The sequence below is a fragment of the Gracilinanus agilis genome, chromosome 1 (assembly GCF_016433145.1).
Source record: "Gracilinanus agilis isolate LMUSP501 chromosome 1, AgileGrace, whole genome shotgun sequence".
In the NCBI taxonomy this organism is placed as follows: domain Eukaryota; kingdom Metazoa; phylum Chordata; class Mammalia; order Didelphimorphia; family Didelphidae; genus Gracilinanus; species Gracilinanus agilis.
Window position 1 is genome coordinate 408,462,284 of NC_058130.1, and position 19,931 is coordinate 408,482,214.

The window sequence follows — 19,931 nt, forward strand, 5'->3', positions numbered from 1 at the left end:
CCTTAACCTCAAATCTTTTGGACTCCAAGACCAGCAGAGAAGACAGCTCAAGTTCTCTCCTCTGGGAGGGGTGAGGTGCAAGGGACCAGGCTAGAAGCTCCAGAGGTACTTAACTTCTTCTGCCTAGCATTGTACCTTTGAGAGAGTTGGTCCGCACACAGAAGTCAAGTCAGTGATGCTTTTCCCAAGGCCATGGGATGGGAGTGGAACAGGAAATCATAATCTCTTCCTCCACTGTCTGTGCCCGTACATCTCATTATTGAGCAAGAACTGGAATCAAAGTGTCCCTGTGCAGCTGGTGTCCCATTTAATCCATTCATAATCAAAAGTGATTAGCATAGATGTCTGAATGCTGGGGTTATTGTGTGTGAGATCAAAGCTGAAGGTTCTGGCCTAGCATCCCCGACCCACCTGGATGTTGGAAGGGGCAAAATGAGAGGGAGGGCTAGGGCTGGAGCAAAGGATCATGCCATCATCTGTTGGCAGCCAGGGCTATAGGGAAAGGCAAAGATTTCTATCCTTGCTTGTGGCTCTCTGCCCAGTCAATCTTAGGGAAGGCTCCTGGGCACCCATAAAGGTACAGGGATGGAAAGGATCTATCTGGAAGGGCAAAGTGGGGCACAATGAGGTAGAATCTTAGAATATTATGAAGGAAAAGACATTTTAGAGATCATCTAGTTTCACCTGCTCATTTTACAAAGGAAAAAAAGTTAAGGCATAATGTAGAGTGACCAGTCCAATCATGCATAGACCTGAGTTTAGAGACTCAACTGGATAAAGCTTCTAAAAAAATGAAGATGGCAAAAATCAGAGACATAGAGATGGTCTAGGCAGGGATTAAGATATCGTAAACCTTCACTGTTTTATATAAAATGTGAATCTAGGGGGCAGCTGGGTAGCTCAGTGGAGTGAGAGTCAGGCCTAGAGACAGGAGGTCCTAGGTTCAAATCCGGACTCAGACACTTCCCAGCTGTGTGACCCTGGGCAGGTCACTTGACCCCCATTGCCCACCCTTACCAATCTTCCACCTATGAGACAATACACCGAAGTACAAGGGTTTAAAAAAAATGTGAATCTATCTTCCCTTTCCAGACCAAGTCCCAGGATAAATAGCTCACCAAACCTACTAGAACAATAATGCCTTATAAGTCTTCTCTTTAGTCAAGGAGCCCCTATCAATAAATGCTGCTTGAATTGCTTTTCCTTATTCAATTCCTACCCATCCTTCAAGGCTTGACTCAAGTTTCACTATCCTTGATCATAATGCCAGCATATTTATCTCCTCCATATCTAAATTCTTGACAAGTTAACAGCAATGTTTGTTGTTGTTTTTTTTTAGATGTAGAAAATTGTAAAGAAAGTAGATGTTCCGGTGGACAGGGGGGCAGCTGGGTTGCTCAATGGATTGAGAGTCAGACCTAGAGATAGGAGGTCCCAGGTTCAAATCTGGCCTCAGACACTTCTTAGCTGTGTGACCCTGGGCAAGTCACTTAACCTCCTTTGCATGGTATTGATTCCAAGATGGAAGGTAAGGGTTGGAAAAAAAAAACAGAAAAGAAAGTAGATGCCCATCAACTAGGAATGATTGAACAAACTGTGGTATATAAATGTAATAGAAAAAACTGTGCAAGAAGAAATGAAGACTATGAAGAATTCAGAGAAATATGACAAGATTTCTATGAACTGACACACAACAATGTAAGCAGAAGCAAAAGAACAGTTTGTACAATGAACATAATAATGTATAGAAAAACAAAACTGAAAAAACTTCAGAGTTCTGATCAGTGCAGTGACCTATCATGATTTCAGAGAACTGATGAATAAGCATAACTCCTGCCATAGGACAGAGAGATGTTAGACTACAGGTACATAATGAGGAATATGTATTGAGAGATAGCCACTGTGTTGGTTTTCCTTCTTTGTTTTCATATCATGAGAAAGGATAAAATTAGGAGTGAGTAAATCCTTGGGAAGTATGAGGAATGGGAAAAAAGAATTATCAATAAAGACTTTTTAAAAAATGATTTACTGTCAGTTATTTGTTATTGATCAGGACTCAATATAATATTATTTACTATCTTATGGCAAGCTCAGAATTAATGTCTTATATTGCTATTTAGGTTGTTTCATTGAATTTTTCATGTTATTCAGTTCACAATAAAGCCTATAATTTGTTTCTATTACCTATTCCCACCCCCATCCTGCTCAATGTGCCTTTTTCTAATGTTTTTTCCTCCTCCATGTTCACTGTAACTAGATTATGCAATAGAAGCAGGGAAGTAGGATTTAGGTTTACATGGCACCACAAGCTGATGTTGAGGAGAAATATGGTCTTTACACACACCAGAGAGCCTAGCACATTGATAGATATAAAAGAGAAGAAGCTAAATCGTACATATTGTAAGTTTCCCAAAGGACTTAGGATTAATTCCTAAAATAATATAGAAATGAATTTAGAAATCACTTTTTGGCATCTAGGTCTTACTTTATAGATGAGGAATTTCTACAGATCAGGATAATGACTTAGTCAAGGTCACGGGGAAGAACTTGAGCTAGGGCTTGGATCTCTTGACTTGGGTGCTCCTTTCTACTACAATGTTTGGGCAATGTTAATGCAATTTGTGATTAAAATATACATAAAGAAATAAAGAAAAGACAAAAGAAAACTACCTTTATAGATTTCTCAATTCTATTTCCACTGGGGTATTTATTTTATTTAGGGTAAGAGAGAAAGTGAAAGTTGCACAGCATGCTTTTCCTTTGCCAAAGAATTTCTAGCAACCTCATTCATTTTCCTATCCATTAGAGTTTTTTAGCAGGTAACAGGGGTTCAAGGGGCAAGGAAATAAGCATTTATAGAGTACCTACTATGTGCAAGGCAATGAACTAAATGCTTTTTACAAATATCATCTAGTTTGGCCATCACAATAACCCTGTTAAGTAGTTACTATTATGAGCCCCATTTTATAGTTGAAGAAATTGAGGCAGACATAGGCTAAAGGACTTCCCTAGGGCAAAAAGTGACTGAGGCCACATATGAGCCCAAGTTTTTGTGACTCTAGGCTCAGTATTCAGTCCACTAGGCCATCAGCTGCCTGGAGGCCAGTGATGGGCCCTTGGGAAACAAAGGCTCTAAAACTGTTGATCTTGTTACTTGCAATAATTTAAAGCTGACCAACTCTCCAACTTTAAAAGAGAGCCCTCTGGGAAGAGTATTAACTCTGGCCACCAAGTTGCCACCTAATAGGTAACTGCCAGCACACTCAGTAGCTCCTAGTTAGCCTCAGTTTGAGTGCATGGCTTCTGCCATTGCCTAATTTATATCCAAAACTAAGACTATATTCCAGGGATAATTAGATGCTTCATTTGATGTGGAGACAAATTGTTTTTGCCTCCTCTTAATGCAGAAGTTAACTTTTTTTTTCATTTAATCCTTATACCTCTCCCTCATCTTGGCAGTTTGTCGAAGTCAGTGTATGGAACCTTTCTAAGAATGATGTCTTTTAATAATTAAAACAAAATACACAGGATAGCAAAAAGCCAATTATGCCTAACATGATTATCCAAATATGAAAAACAAAATAAAAGTTCACAGGATCACTACCTTTAGGGAAAGGCTCGTCTAGGAATGAATATCACTGACAGCAAATAAAAGCCCTAAAAAGCTAAGAAGCCAAGTAGTTGTTATTGTTATTATTGTCATTCTCCATGACTGCTTTTGGGATTTTCTTGGCAAAGATACTAAAGTAGTTTGAAATTTCCTTCTCTGGCTCATCTTTAAGATGAGGAAACTAGACAAACAGGGTAAAATGCCTTCCTGGGTCACCCAGGTAGTATCTGAGGCCAGATTTGAACTTCTGTCTTTGTGACTCCAGGGTCATGGCTCCATGCACTACATCATCTAGCTACAAGTAGTAGCTATGCCTAAATCATCTTTGCTATTGTCCCAATGTGTTGAAACTTGGATCATATATTTAAAGGGCTTGTTTGTTAAAATTTGGCTAAGTGATTCTAAAACCTCCAAAAGAACTCAAATCAGTTTTTGGAACATTTTTGGTGGGAAAAGAAGAGCAAAAAGGAAGTTAATAAATACTCAAACCAAAGAAGTTTCACAAGGGAAATTGCAGGTTAGTTAAGATAAAATCAAAAAATTAGACTTAACACAGTATATTTTCACTTTCCTGTGTGTATTAATACACATGCGTAATGTATACCAATGTTTTAATTAATCAAAAACAAAAAATAACTTGCTTTCATAAAAAAGAAGAAAATAGTGAGACAAGGCTCCAATCTCATTCTCGACTGGGCAAGACGTGGATCCAAAGCTTAGAGGATAATTTTTGGTAAGTTTCTCCATAAAGTTCCCAGACTAAAGGTTTAGATCTCTTCAGAGAAGCACCTCACTTCAGTAAGAAGTGACCCTGAGAACTTCCTGGAATCCCCCATAACTTATCCCCACTAGATACTGAGTAGGATGGAGTAGATTGTAAATAATCTGTGGATATCATTTTCTTCCCAAATTAAAAATAATCACCTCAGAGCCAGGGATTGTCACATCTTATTCCTCCACTAAAACATCAAGAAAACTGCTAAACTTAGAAGAAATGATCAATAAAAGTGATGGCTGCTAAATAGAAGATGAAAGAGAGAAGATGAAAGAGAAAAGGCACCTGGTTTCTTTCCATAGGTTTTCATAATATTCTGAGGCAAAAAGACCTTTGTCTTTCTACCCAAATTCTGGCACTAGGGAACTTGGACTTACAGCCTAAAAGAACTTTAGCCATCACCTAGAACAAATGTCCATTTTACAGATGAATAAATTGAGTGTCCCAAAGATCAGGTGGTACACAGGTGCTAAATAGCAAAACCAGACTTAGAAACTGGGCTTCTAACTCCAAATCCAGAATTTTTTCTTTTGTTCCACAGGTCCTCAAAATGTTACCATTCAATTAGTTTTTAAATGACTATTTATTGTCAAGGATCCAGGACAATTTTAAGGGATTCATGATGAGAAAAGCTATCCACCACCATAAGAGGAGCTGATAGAGTCTGAATGCAGATTGAAGCATGCTAATTCTTCACTTTATTTCCTCCATGAATTTTTCTCTAGTGTGATATGTGTCTTTTTTCACAACATGATGAACAGGGAAATATGTATTGTATGATAACACATGTACAACCTATGTCATATTAATTGCCATCTGGGGAAAGGGGTGAAAAGAGAGAGGAGAGAAAATGAATCATGAAATGTCAGAAATGATTATTAAAAATTGTATTGACATGTAAAAAATAAAATAAATAAAAGTATTTATTAGGGTAAATAAGCTATAGTTCTGGTCCTCCAGCAGCTCCTTTTAAATTGAGAACACAAGACACACACATACACACACTTATGCATAGACTACAAAAATGCAAGGTGTCATGAAATGTGGTTATACTGGACTGGATATAATATGTACTAGACAGAGAATAAAGTTCTTTCTATAGGTGTCTGAAAAAAAAATGAAATCACTGAGATTTGGAGAATCCAGGGCAGAGTTGGTAGAAAAGGCATCATTTATATTAGGTCTTATAAAATGGTTAGGAAAAGGTCCAGGTTCATCTGAGGAGATCAGAGCTGAGCCCAACTAGAGAAGTTACCCCAGGCTGCACTGGCCAAGGAAAGTCTAGCCAGCCCCAACCTATCTCTTTTCCAAAGGATCCATGAGGCAGTGAGCCTTGTTTCTGGGTGTCTGACCTGTTCTCGGACCCTGTTGGGGTCTCATATGTCACTGCCTAAATAGGTATGAAGAAAATTCACCTCTGCTACCAACTGGCAGAGATAATGGATATCTCTCTTCCTATTGCCAGGATAGCAAGAATGAGGGACTACCTTTAAGCCTAGAGGCATTTTAAAGCAATGCTTCCAGACACTGGCATCATGACAGATCTCCTCCCTTGGCAGCTGATCTGGGTGGCTGTCTCAGGCATGCGTTCAACACTAACAATGTGGCGTCCCTGTCGCCTCTACAAACTGGCAGTACTGGAAAGTGTCACTTGATGGAAAGGAAAGCAACCCTACTTCCCTTGCTCCTCTGGTGATGGAGGATTTCAGCTTAATTTGTAACAGAATGCAAGTGTAAACGAACTGACAACAGGGTTATCAGCTATTCTGTTGGTAGCACTTGAGGCAATCTTACTTTGATTTGACTAGACCCAGCTGTCCACTGCATGGAACGACCTTTTGCCCCATCCTGGGAAAAATGTAATTCTCTTCATGCCTGTTTCTGTCCACAGGGAGTTGGAAACAGAGGCTGCTAGAATAATGGTAAGGTTTCCTAATGACAGATGCTCAAACAAGCAAAGAAATTAGGCGTTGGCAGAAATGTAATCTGTAATTCTTTCTTCTTAAAAAATAAATAACCAGCCATCTCTTTAGGAAGAAATAAGACAGTTGCAAGACTTCCACATGCATGAACACAGAAACAAAATCCACATTTTTTGTTTCTAAAAGACAAAGATAAAAAAATGAAGATAAGGTAAAAATTAGGGGGTCTTTACTTACAATACACAGTTGAGTCAAAGAGGCTTCTTCTACACATTTAATTAAATACGAGTTAAGTTACGTGTACGTTATATATGAATACAAGAATCTACATAATTTTCATGAATGAAAAGCATATATAGGAGAAGCTCCCATCAAATATTTTCCTCATAAATGTATCATCATATAAGGAACACAGAATTTCAGGAATATGGAATTTCCCTCAAGAATTCTCTCAGAGTTGTCTGAGAGAATGAGGCTAAATTGGTACCCAGGTATTCCCAAAGTCAAGTCTAAGACTCTAACCATTATGCCAGTCTACCTAAAAATATAGCAGTACCCCACATATAATATAATGATAATGCTGATCCACTGTACTGTTAGGAAAAGCTTTGAGTTGTCACTTCAATAATAAGAACAATAGCTTATGTGAATATGTAATTTTTATAGCACTTTGAAATACATGATATCATTTCATTTCCTCAATAACACTGTAAGTCCGGACAGATAACATAATCACCACTTTACCAAATTCTGAGTCTCCAGAAGAATTAATTGCCCAAAGCCATAAATCTGTTAAATGGTAGAACCAAGATTTAAGCCCATACCTTCTGGATCCAAGACCAGTGATCTTCTGATTATAGCATAGGGAAGTTGTGTTTGTGTTGATCCACCCACAATCTCACTCAATCTACCTTCTGACTTTTAGTGTGTATTTATGTAAACACTGGTAGACTCTGGACAATGATGTCTCCTGAATCTTTCCTTCCTGTTTTTATCCACTCACCTTGACCTCTTTAGCATTTTGTTCTAACCCTTGAAGGGGCATGTATGTTCAGAGAACATTCAAAACATCAGGAGTTGAGATCATTATTCTATGGTTCCTATGAAGGACAGTAAGTCCAGAGAACACCAATATATGTTTTCATAGTAGATAGGACTCACCAACAAACATGGCAGAAGCATGGAGATTTGTCAGACACCAAGAGCAGACTAACTTGGCATTCAAGAATTGGTAATGGAAGCAGCCCCGGAGAAGTAGGGAAGTCAGGCTGAACCAAGCTACAAATTGCACATATCATGAAAATACAGAGATACACTTCTAATATATCAAATTTTTATGCCTATTCTTAATCTCTTTCCCCTTGCTGCCCCCAATTATAACATCTGTTGAAATAGTTTATGGGATCACGTTTCATTCCCACTGTTTAACATTAGGAGAGCCTTAGCTGTGGAGCACTCAGGAGAGCCCAATACCGTCATTTCAATTAAAGCCCTTTCAATGACTGTGGCTGTAACTATAGTTGTTACAGAATGCTTCCTGTCTGCCTCCAAAGAACCCCCAAAGCATAGACCTCTATGAGTTGAATCTGATGCTAAGTGTGAGTAGAGAGTAGTTTCTGTTTCAGACTTCATGGTTGTGGTCAGTCATACTAAATTTGGGACTATTAGAGCCCAGGATCATTCCAATATATGTTTATATACCTCCTCTTCCTTAATTTGTATAGCTAAATAATATCAGATTAAAATGACTATCATGAAAAAAGGAAATGACAAAAGAACAACATTTAGGATGTAATTAGGAAGGCAGAGATGAAGCAGATTATGGACTGATTACATATGTATAACTCAGACCTTTTTAATCATTCAGAAATGGGGATACAAAGAGAGGGGGGAGGAAGAAAAGGAGGAGGAGGGGAAGGAAGAGGAAGAGAAAGAAGAAGTGGAGGAGGAGGAGGAGGAGGAAGAGAAGGAGGAAACCCCTTATCTAATTGAAAGAACAACATGAATATAATTCCGTACATTTAGACAGAGTAAAAGCCAGTCATCTGAAAAGAGAAGGCATCACTAATGGAGAGGGTCCAGAAAAAGCTTTTACTTCATCCACTCATCTTGAGCTACATACCTTAAGTATTATCTTACTGCCTCACATTCCTATTATAGTAGAACATGCAAATAGCAAAGCCCAGGAAAGTTTTTTTCCCCTCATATCCATTCCCATTTTCTTAACTATCAGAATGATTTTAATAGCAGTCAATCAAATAGGAAATGGAGTAGGTAACAGTGAAAGAGTAATTTTAAAATATCAGTCTACATCTGGGGAAATCTCAGCTAAATCTACTGCCATTACCTGCCACCAAATTTAAACTACTATCCTACCCACTTTCAGACAAGAGGTCACTAGAATCTCTTTTGTGTTTCTACCAAATAGCCAATACTAGTGAATCTCTATCTTAACAGAGTTGCTCATGAATGCCTTTCCTACTCTTGCTTTACTATAAACCTCAAAGTACCTGAAATAGCTATGTTTCGAAAACTGTCTTGAGGATATTTGGATGTCCCTTATTAATTAAATACAACTTAGTGTACTAAAAAATCAGGGTTGTGTAAAACTGATCTGAGGCAACCAAATTACCAAATTTCCTTCTCCTAACTTTCAATGATCATAGCAAGAAAGGAATTTACGAGACTTTACAACCCCTTCATTCTGTACCCAAAAAAATAAAGTCATAGTTAAATGAAATAGGTAAAATGTCCAAGGTCAAACAAGTTGTGTCAGATATTGGACTTTTAAACCAAGTCTTCCAACTTCAAACCCATTGTTTTTTGACTGTGCTAGAATTCCTCTTAATGTTTAATATCCTAAAACATTTCTCTGGAGGTCCTAGAAAGAAGAGAATGTGGTAGACAAAGAGTTAAACCACGTTTTGCAGGTGAGAATGTGGTTTCTCCAGATCCTGAACCTGATGAGGCCTTTGCTTCCTATGTGAAGGCTCAGGGAGGCTCAAATTCTCAGGCGCCTCTGGGCTCTCATTCAATGGAGCACCTGGGGGAGCCAAGGAAATCCAAAGTCTGACATAGCTCTTCAGAGAGCTGGGATCCCTGTTCTCATTTACTTCAGGAAGGAGGCCTGCTGCCAACAATAGGTCTTGCAACCTGCAGATCTTGATTGCATTTATATATCTATCTTTTTCTCCCAAAACAGGTTTTCCTCTTGAGCCTTAAGTGGACAGTAATTAATTAGAGTCAGATTCCCTCCTGGATTCAGATAAATGAGAAAACAGCAGTGCTAGGTTAGCCTTGCCTGGAATGGGTTTTGGTGAAAGAAGTAAGCCAGTGGACTCTGGTTATGGGCTCCTAAAGCAACAGGAATGAGAAGCAATGCCAGGGGTAACCCTGGAATTAGAAAAGTCTAGGCATCTACAGCTACAATAGCTGAACTCTCCAAGGGCTTCTGGCTCTCTCAATATGTTACTTCAGAAGTCTCAAATGATCAGGAAGGCAGATCCCATCAGAGAAATCTTCCAGTGGCTAGAAAGGGATCAGCTAGAGAAAAACATAAAATGTAATATCCCTTGTGCCACATATAAGAATTAAGCTCTCTCTAAATCTTCAATATGAAGACTTGAAGTAGACACCACAATAAAATTAAGTTTATCTTATTCCCTGTACCTTTAAATAATTATGAACAAGTAGCTTAGGACATGAGAAGATTAAAGATACCAACATACCTTCACATATCAACAAAACATTAACTTGTTAGAAGACCACTAGGGAGTTGGTATGCTAAAAGAGACTAGATCATTTGAACAATAATATTCAGGGATGTATGGAGAAACCATTCTAGACTAGAAGCAACATTAAACACAGATCAACATCCAAATTCAAATCTACTCTGTTTTTAAGTTCAAAGAAATCTCACTATTATTTTCTTTCACCTAGTAATATTTTTTTCTTGTACAGAAATGTTAGAGACATTAATGACACCCATATGAATGAGAACTGATAAAGTATTCAACTTTATCTCTTCTTGTTCCTCAAATTCGTTTGTTATTCTCTTCATAATCCCCTGAATGTTTATTCCTAACAGTCAGCTTATACTCAAGCTGATCAGTTGTCTTCTACAATTAAATGGATCCTACTAATAATACTATGAGTCCAAAAACAAGTTTGTGTTTTACTTACTTCTAATGCCTTCCCTGACTACTACCATCCACAATGAACTCCTATATAATAAATTGCCTTTACATTTATTTGGGCTCCTAGAATTATTTAACATATACTCCATCCCCTGTATCTTTGGCAGCACACAAAATATGTGGTGGCTTAGGTGACAATATACACTGAATTTGATTTTTTTTTATCAGTTTTCAATGTGAACCTAGAGGATTCCAAGAAGGGGAGTAACTCAGGTAAATTTCAAATATTTCTCCTTCAATCCGCTTCTAATATAAACTCACATTCCATGACAGATCCTCCACCTCAAATCATTAGCAAAGAAGTTGTTTGGAGGCCAAAGCAAATCAAGGGAATACTGCATCCCTTTCCTCCCACCCAACCATTGTTACCCAACACATCTCTGTTCTCCAGCCATCTAAAGGTTGCATTTCTGCATTATCCAGCATGGGAAAGTGAAAATGAGAAAGAATCTCTCTCTAATTGAAATCACAGCAGTGGCTTAACAGTCTTTGAAGTGTGAGTGAATGGGGGGGGGTGCAGGGAGGTTTGTAAACCCAGCAAAGAAAGGAAAGGTTTGTTTTTTTTTTTGGGGGGGTGGTTGCTGATTTTCCTGACAACACTCAAACCAACTAGAAATCAAACAGCATACAGCTGTTGGTATCAAATATAGATCCTTGTGCCACTACATCAAAAAACCTTAATTAACAAATAATTTATTCAGAAAAGGAAGAAAATTCCCTTGCACTAAATAATTGTATTATAAGTCAGGAACTCATTTGTTTTTTTCCCCTCTTCTGCAAGCATGACAGGAGTGGAAATTGAGCCTTTGGAGAAAAGATAAGTCGAAAATGGTTCAAAGTATCTTAGAAGAGATTGTTGGCTCTGAAAGTCAACAGGGCCCAAATGATGACTCTTTGTGGGAAATAATCTGATAAATCCAACTACCTTTAGAACTACTTTTAATAGAGCTGCTTGTAAAATGCAGTAATATAAGGTTTCTCCAGGTTCCATTATTCAACACTGTGGAGGACAGCAAGAAATTTAAGTCCTGAGTCCTATTGCCTTTCAAAAATGTTACATTCTTCAGAAAACACAATAAAATAATGAGATCAAGGCAATGGACCTAGAGTCTGGTGACCCTGGGTAAATTACAACCTCAACTGAAACTCAGCCTTCTTATGAGTATGATTGAAATAATGAATCTTTCAGTCCCTACATCAAAGAGTAGGAGGAAGGTCTTTTTTTATTAAAGCAATGTGAATATTTCTTATATGGGGGGGGAAGATGAGACTAAGTCACATGAAGTGATGATGAGATCAAAGATGAAAATTAGAAAATTAGAATTAAATTAATTAGAATTATAAATTAAAAAATTTAAATTAGAAACATTTTTTAAAACCTCTTATTCTACAGACAGGAAAACTGAAGATTATAGAGATCAAGGACCTTGTCCAAGGGAGCATAATTAATAAGTGATAGGGCTAGAATTTGAACACGAAATATGGTACTCTATGTACCTCACCATGTTGCCTGAGAGCAAATTATATATCATATATGGAAGTCAACAATGTATGGCCAAGTGAGGTAAACTGTAAGTTTTATGGAAGTTCAAAGGCACAAGTGATTAGGTATAGACTGGGGAAGGGGAGGTACAGGAGAAGGAAAAGATAATCATGAAGGAGGGGCTAGATTTTGTACTAGTGATATATTCTGATGTTTCCAGAGGATCCTAAAGACTCAAAATTTGCTCCCATATGACATACAACCTAAGGCAAAATTTGCCCCTTTCCCCTACTCTCACATCTCACCCTATCTCCAGCAGTATAATAGTATTCATTAAAGAACAGTTAGGTTATCACTCTTGTAAATATAATGTTCTCAGGGGCTACACAGCCTGCACTGCTTTTCTTTAGTCTTCTCCTATCCATATACACTAGTTATCCTACAAGCCCTAATTCAAATACCCTGTCCTCCATCAAAGCCATCCTCAACTACTCTACGTCAAACTGATCTATCCCTAATCCTAGCTTCCATAGTACTTATATCAGAACCACACAATATAGTCTTTGCTTATACTGTTTTCATTCATTCAGTGAAAAAGTATTGATTAAAAATTTCCAGAGTTTCAGGTTGTATTTGTTCATCCTTTTTTAAAATTTTCATTCTCCCAACAAGTTTATAAGTTCCCTGGAGAGAGAATTTATATGGCATACCCCAACATTTATAGTATAGGGTTTAGCAGGCAGCATGTATTCAATGGCTATTGGTATTCATTGACTAGCTAAGAAATAAAGCTTAGGAATCTCTTCAGATTATCTTTTTGGACTGTAGATACCTAGTGTCTGCTATTTCTGCTTGTGCTAATCTGTTTCCTTTATTATATTGTGATAGTCCCTTAGAGTTACAAACTTGAAAGTTAGAATAGAACTTAGAGGTCATCTAATTCAACTCATTCTGGGCAGAAATTCCTCTACAGTATCTCCTCACAGGCACCCATCCAGTTACTGCTCAAACACTTTGTGAAATATGAGTTCACTATTTACCCAGAGAGGTATTTACAAGGTAAATTCACATGTCAAAATAATTACTCACATTTATATAGAGTTTTAAGGTTTACAGAGTGCTTTACATACATTATCTCATTTGATCCTCATAAACCTGTGAGGGAGGTGTTATTAGCCCCATTTTACCAATGTAGAAATTGTTGCTCAGAAATGTTTAATGATCTGTCTGGGTTTAACCAGCGGCTAGGTGAGGTAGGATTCAAAATCAAGTTTTCCTGACTTCAGTACATCACTCTGTCTGTTGGAGAAAGACCTCCTTTACTCCAGTCTTATTACATCTTACAATCTGACTCTCATTATGGATGGAACATTGATGATGATGATGATGATGATGATGATGATGATGATGATAAGAAGAATAGCAGCATTTATACATGCTTTAAGGTTTACAGAGGATATGTGTGTATGTAATCTCCTTTGAAACTCACAATAAGAGCTATGATAGCATTATTATCCCCATTTTACAGATAAGGAAGCAGAAGTTGGAAGACATTAAGTGACTTGCCTAGGGTCACAAAGCTAGCAATGGTATAGGGCAGCATTTGAAAAGATAGCTCTCATCAGTGAAAAATACTATTTAAGCATTATGTAGTAGAAAGAAAACGAATTTGAGGTGAAAGGAATTGTTCCTTACTTGCCACCTTAGTGACTATGAAGAAATCACCTCTTGGGCAATCAATTTCCTTATCTATGATATTAAGGAGTTGAACTAGATGATTTCTAAGTTTCTTTTCTCTCTAAAGCCTGTGAATACTATGAGATCTGGGACCTAGTCTCAACTTAATAAGCAAGTCCCTGGGTGAACCTGGGCAAATCATTTAATCTCTCTAGGTCTTATTGACTTCATTTATTAATTGAAAGAGTTGGACTGAGTGATCCCTGACATTCTGTGAAAACACTGCCTAACTTCATTTTCAACCAATTCCATTGGGGACTTAACTCTTGAAGTAGTCTCTACATGAGCCTGGAGATGCCCAACAAGACTCAACAGAGGGAGCCAGAATAACTTCTAAGAAAGTGAGAAGAGAGAAGAAACATAGGATCAAGTACTCATCGAAACTTTAGAGAATTTATCTTCCAAACCCTTCATTCTTCTTTCTCCCAGTCTCCCAGAAGCTCCAAGGTCTTACCTCATCATTTCTTTGGTCCCTCTCCATCCTTCTTCCATTTTCTCTATGAATATCCAGCAAGGTATTCACTAATCAATTTAAGAATATCTTTGAAATTCCATCCTTAAGAACCCTGGTATTCTATATAATGTGAGTAGCAATTTGGTTAAAAATTTTTGGTGATATTTTTCTTTCTGAAATGCAAAATATGAATATGTATGAATCAAAAATACTTATTAATTAGAATATGAACTTTTCAGTTTGAAAACTGTTTTAATTTCCTCAATTTGTACTATAGAATTTCCCTGATCTCCATTTCTCCTGGTGGAATTTCATCCTCCTAGACCAATCCCTGCCCTTCTCTAATAGTATTTATATGTCATATTAAAACATATGAAACACAAAAATGCACCATAAACAAATTTCTTTGGGAAATACTGGCTTATGATATTGTTCCTCCCTGGAGATTCTTGAATAGCGGTATAAGACCAAAGGAATGAATCTCTAATAATAGAATATCAGTATAATGATGGGCAGCTTGGGAGATATTACTGGGAAATGGCCAAGCTCGATACCTCTCAAATTATGCTATGTAGGCAGCTGCCCACTCTTCCTCCCCATAAACCCAGGGAAGAAGTTGGGGGTGGGGAGGGAAGAAAGAGAAACTATAGGACTTTCCCATTCCAATAAAAATCGACAATTTGCTGTAATTTGACTGTGATTTAACAATGCTTTTAAAAGAGGAAGTAAATGCCTCATAAAGTCTAGCGACCTATTCACTCCTGTGTGCTTCATCAGGTCCTCAAAGCTGTTGCCCTCCAGAAGGATCCACTTATTCCAATCCTCTCAGGATAAAATGCCTGAGATGAGCCTTGCTAAGGCTTAGAAGAGTTTTCTTGTGCTCTTTCGGTTAAAATACACACACACACACACACACACACACACACACACACACACACACAATAAAAACATCTGCTCTTCCTCCTCTTCCTTCTTCTCTCTGTCTGTCTATCTGTCTGTCTCTTTCTCTCTCTCTTTCTCTCCCCTCCTTCCTCCTTGTTCCCCTTCCCATTCTCTCTCTCTTTCATGTCCTTTCTTTCCTTTTCTCTTTCCTGAACAATAAAAGTTGAATGGCAATGCAAATCTAGCTCTCTGCTTAAAACCAGAGCCAGCAAGGCAGCGTGTCACCCATATTTATGAGCTTTAAATGGCTTTTATCAAAGTGAGGTCGCACTAAATCACCTCAGAGCTGTCATAAATACAAATGACTCGACATAGGCTGCAACAAGCCTTCGGGGAAAATTATATGATCTGCTGTTGCAGTTATGGTATATCACACAGGGAGCTCATATATTTCCACTGGCAAGGTAATCCGATCCTTCAAAGGACACTAATGGGTGAAAAGAGGAAGAGAGAGATAGTGAATCAAGCCATGTGCATGCATCTGTGTCCATGTATCTATGTGCTGGCTCATGTGAACATAGGATCCTGGTTTAGATGACTAACAAACCATGGGGTCTTCTCTGATAGCTGAACACTGAGAAATCAGTCTGGTCACAGAGAAGAAAAAAATATATAGACAAGTTCTTGAAATCCTTTCTTTTTAATATTCATTCAAAGAAGGCAGTGAGATACCATGGACAGAGTTAAACCCTGAGTCCAGACAATGGTGGGGCTAGTTCTAGCTTTGCCACCAACTAGCTGAACTTTAGACATGTTGTTTCACCTCCCTGACCCTCAGTTTCCTCATCAAAAAAAAGTGGGTATGGGGTAATGGAGTAAAAATTCTGATCTTTAGAAGGTATAGGAGCCATGAAGATGTGAACTGGGATATTTCTCATATTGATGAATCTCCATTCTCCTCAGGGATGTCTGGACATCTTCCAAGGAAGTTAGAGATAATTCTTTCGCTGGCAGCTGGTGAAAATCTGGTTTATGACAAAAAATTCTCCTCCAGGAAGAAAGAAACGGGTATAGGAAAGATAAGACTGTGGCAAGAGGTAAGATACTAAGAATCCTTAATAAAAACAGAGCTGGATCAGGCTTCTCTCAATGTGATTTCTTTCCCTTAGACTGCTGAACTGCTAGTGTGGCATTTTGAAAACAGATCTAGACATGGGATTAGAAAGATCTATATTCTTGTCCCAAGTTTACTAGTTACTAGTTGTGAGGTTTAGGTCCCATGCTGAAATTTCACTGAGCCTCAGCTTCCTCTCTGCAAAATGGGCATAATAAGAGTTACAATGTCGAATACAAGTCAAATGAGATTACTTATATAAAGTGGATTGTAAAACTTAAAGTATCATATAAATATAAAATAATAATGGCCATCTCTTTGGAGGAATATGCCTAGAGCTGGGTCGCTTCCATCACCACATGTACTTTGGGTCCACCAATATGTGTGACCAGAAGAATTCCAGCTCCAGGCATGCTCTCCAACTGGGAGGAACATTGCTACACATAAGAATTAAGTTAATAAATGGTATAGCCTTGGATTTCCTGTATCTATTGCCCAAGTAAAACATTCCACTAATAATTCTAGCCCTTACAAATCACTTACAAACTATCAAACTAATGGTTATTGCTAAACAATATTGTGGAAAACTCAAACACAGGCCAACATTTTCTCTGGCAGAACAGAACCCAAATCTATATCTAAAATCTGTTACCTGGACATCATGTTGTTTATCCAGTAATTTCTATTCAAGTTCTCTATGATAAAATCTCAGTTCCTTTCTTTAGCTTATTATACGCTTCACGGGTTAACTCTAACCACGTATCTCCACCTTCATTAGACGTTACTGTCTTTCTTGCATCTTTTGGTCTAGCCAAACTGGATTTCTTTTGACTCTTCAAATAAAGTACTCTATTTTTTTTCAACTCTATGCCTTTGCATTGGCCATCTTCTAAGCACAGAACATACTCCTTCCTCACTCCCTTATCATCACATCCCTAACTTCTTGAAAGACACAACTCAACCACTGCCTTCTATCTAAAGTCTTTCCTGATCCACCCAACTAATATTGCTCTCATTCCCTACCTTGTATTAACTACTTTGCAATTTTTATATTTATTCAGCATATCTTTATCTTATATATTCTTACACGTAGGCCTGCCACCTCCTCTAATTGAACATAAGCTCCTTATTTTGTTTTTGTCTTTGTTTGACTAGCCCCTATTTCGGCACACAAGAAGTATTTAGTGAATATTTGTTGATTGATTGAAGCACCAAGTTGACTATAAAATGAAGAGAAACACCTTGAGAGACTGCCTTTCTAGGATCCTGATAACGTCAGGAGGTTTCCCTGTTCCAGATTTACGCCCCATGAAGATTTTAGGCTTAGAACATTACCAATTCCCTTTATCATAGCTGATTATGGAAAGAATTACCTCTCAATTACTGAATTCTAGGGAAATATATAGGGGTGTATTAGAGCCAGTTCAAATCAGCTCAGGAAAGCCAATTGTTAAATTTTCCATGGGATAATTCACAAGTCAAAAGTTGGCAAGCAATACAAACTAGGGCTTGATTAATTATCGTGTTGATTATCTAGATTGTCTAAGTGATGGAGAGAATGCTAATAATTAAGAAAAAAGTTTAAAGTATGTTGGTTAAAAGTATGTGTTATTTTCCTCTGGAAAGCTGGTTGTTAAACATCTTCCCACACATCACTGGTAACTAGATACAGTTATCACTATATGACGAACCTTGTTTTTTCTCATTTCTTTGCCACTTTTCTATTCTTTTCTAAGGCATGAGGACTATGTATAGTCCAGCAACATTTTTGCTATGTATCCTTATTTTAAAAGCTTCCTTGACCATATCTTATGTAATACTTACAGGGGCACCACTTTCTTATGAAAGAACATGAGCTGCCTTGTCAGCTCTTGTTTAATCTTCTACTACTTATTTAACCATGGTGGAAACCATTTGCATGAAGATCAAGGAAAAGGCAAACAGAAACAAAACTAACAGAGCGATAATCAAGACCACCCTGCTGGGAGATTGTGAAGAGATGGTACTAGGGGCAGGAAAGATGGGTAGATCGGGCTGTTTATAGTATGAGAAAGTTATTTCTAAAGCTCTTACCACTAGAAGAGTAGATGGGGAAGTGAAGAATTACAGTTACAAAGGAATATTTAAAGATGCCAAGTATTAGGCAGATTCCTGGTTTACACCAGGTAAATGATTTAGACTAAAAGATGTGGTAGGAGTGATTATTATGAGCAATGCTTTATTTGGCATGAGAAGATTGAGGGAGTGCTGAGTCTGGGAAGTATGATGATAGGGCCACTGAATTACTTTAGGTCTCATTCTTCTGTACTAATATTATCTTTTGTGTGGGATATTTGTCTTAGTGGGGACTCATGACTTCATTGTTTTAGTATCCTGACACAATGTATATGCCCCTAGGGGCAAGCAATATTAATATAGGTTTTCACTTGATACTATTCATAAGCATCATATTAGCTTGCCTAGGTTCTCTTTCTCAGTTCCTAAATATTCCCTGGGGAAGAAAGGAAGGCAAAATATAGACATTTATTAAGCACCTACTTTATACCAGCCACTGTGCTAAATGCTTTACAAATACTATCTAATTTGATCTTAACCACAACTGAGAGATAGGTGCTAATATTAGCCCTATTTTACAGTTCAGAAAATGAAGCAGAGAAAGGCTAAATAACTTGCTCCTGGATATACAACTAGGAAGTGTCTGAGGCCATATTTGAACTCAGGTCTTCCTAGCTCCAGCCCCAGAATTCTTTCCATTCTGCTACCTAACTCCCACTGAGCAACTCAGTGTACCCAGTCAGAAGGCAGAAAGGAAAGATGAGGTCCAGAAGTAGATTACAAACCTGACAAGGAGAGATAAGAGGCAATAGTGATAATGGACTTTAGTTATCCAGATATAGCCCAGCCCTGCTATTACCAGTATCTGTCCCTATCTCCATCTCTCTGCTAAAAATAAAATATCTATTAAATTTCGGATTTTGCCTTGCAATAATTGCATTCTTTAAAAGAGAGGAAACGAATAGGGGGCAGAGTTATGCTGAACCCTATTTGCACCAATAAAGAGAAACTGTGTGAGAAAGTAGAAACAATAGAAACTTTAGGAGGAAATGACTAAACTATCTTAAGTATCATAATCAATAGAGGAAAACCTAGTACAGTCTGATAAAGTCTAGATTTGGAAGAATCATTTTCAAAAAGCCTTCAAAAGAATGAAATTCTGAGGAGAAGAATACTAATAATTTCAGTGAAGTTACCAGTTTCAAATGAGAGAAAAAGATTTATGTGGGAGCAAGAAATGGGGGTAGGGAGTGACAAGAGCATTGGAACTTGTGATGGAAAAGACTGACAGTGAAGTACATTTTTAGCAAAGACATCACAGAAATATAAACAGAATGACTGAGGATTTGGAATGGAGAAGTATTCAAAAAATCTTTCTCAATAGATAAATATTTCACATACAAAAAAGGAAAATGAGTCAACATACCCTTGAGAATGTGAATATATCACAACAAATTATATATGCACATATTTGCGGGAGGGCAAGGGAAGAGTGTATACAGGGTGACCAAAACTTTTAGTTTAGTTGTAAGCTTACTAAAGTTTTTAAAGCTTAAAAATAGATTAAGTTTTTTGAAATACCTCGTGTGTATACATAAATATACCTATATGTATATATACAAGCGTATATATACATATATACACAGACATAAGCACACATGTATTTAATATATGCATATATATGTAAATCATTAATGGAAAAA

The 19,931-nt window shown here is 37.6% G+C and overlaps 1 protein-coding gene across 1 annotated transcript in view; it reads right to left on the bottom strand.

The window, feature by feature from the left end:
- Window positions 1-19,931, bottom strand: part of SETBP1 (SET binding protein 1) — a 463,228-nt gene that overhangs the window by 269,981 nt on the left and 173,316 nt on the right. The window contains 1 exon segment of the mRNA XM_044664936.1: window positions 15,738-15,755. Coding sequence (XP_044520871.1) covers window positions 15,738-15,755 — 18 coding nt within the window.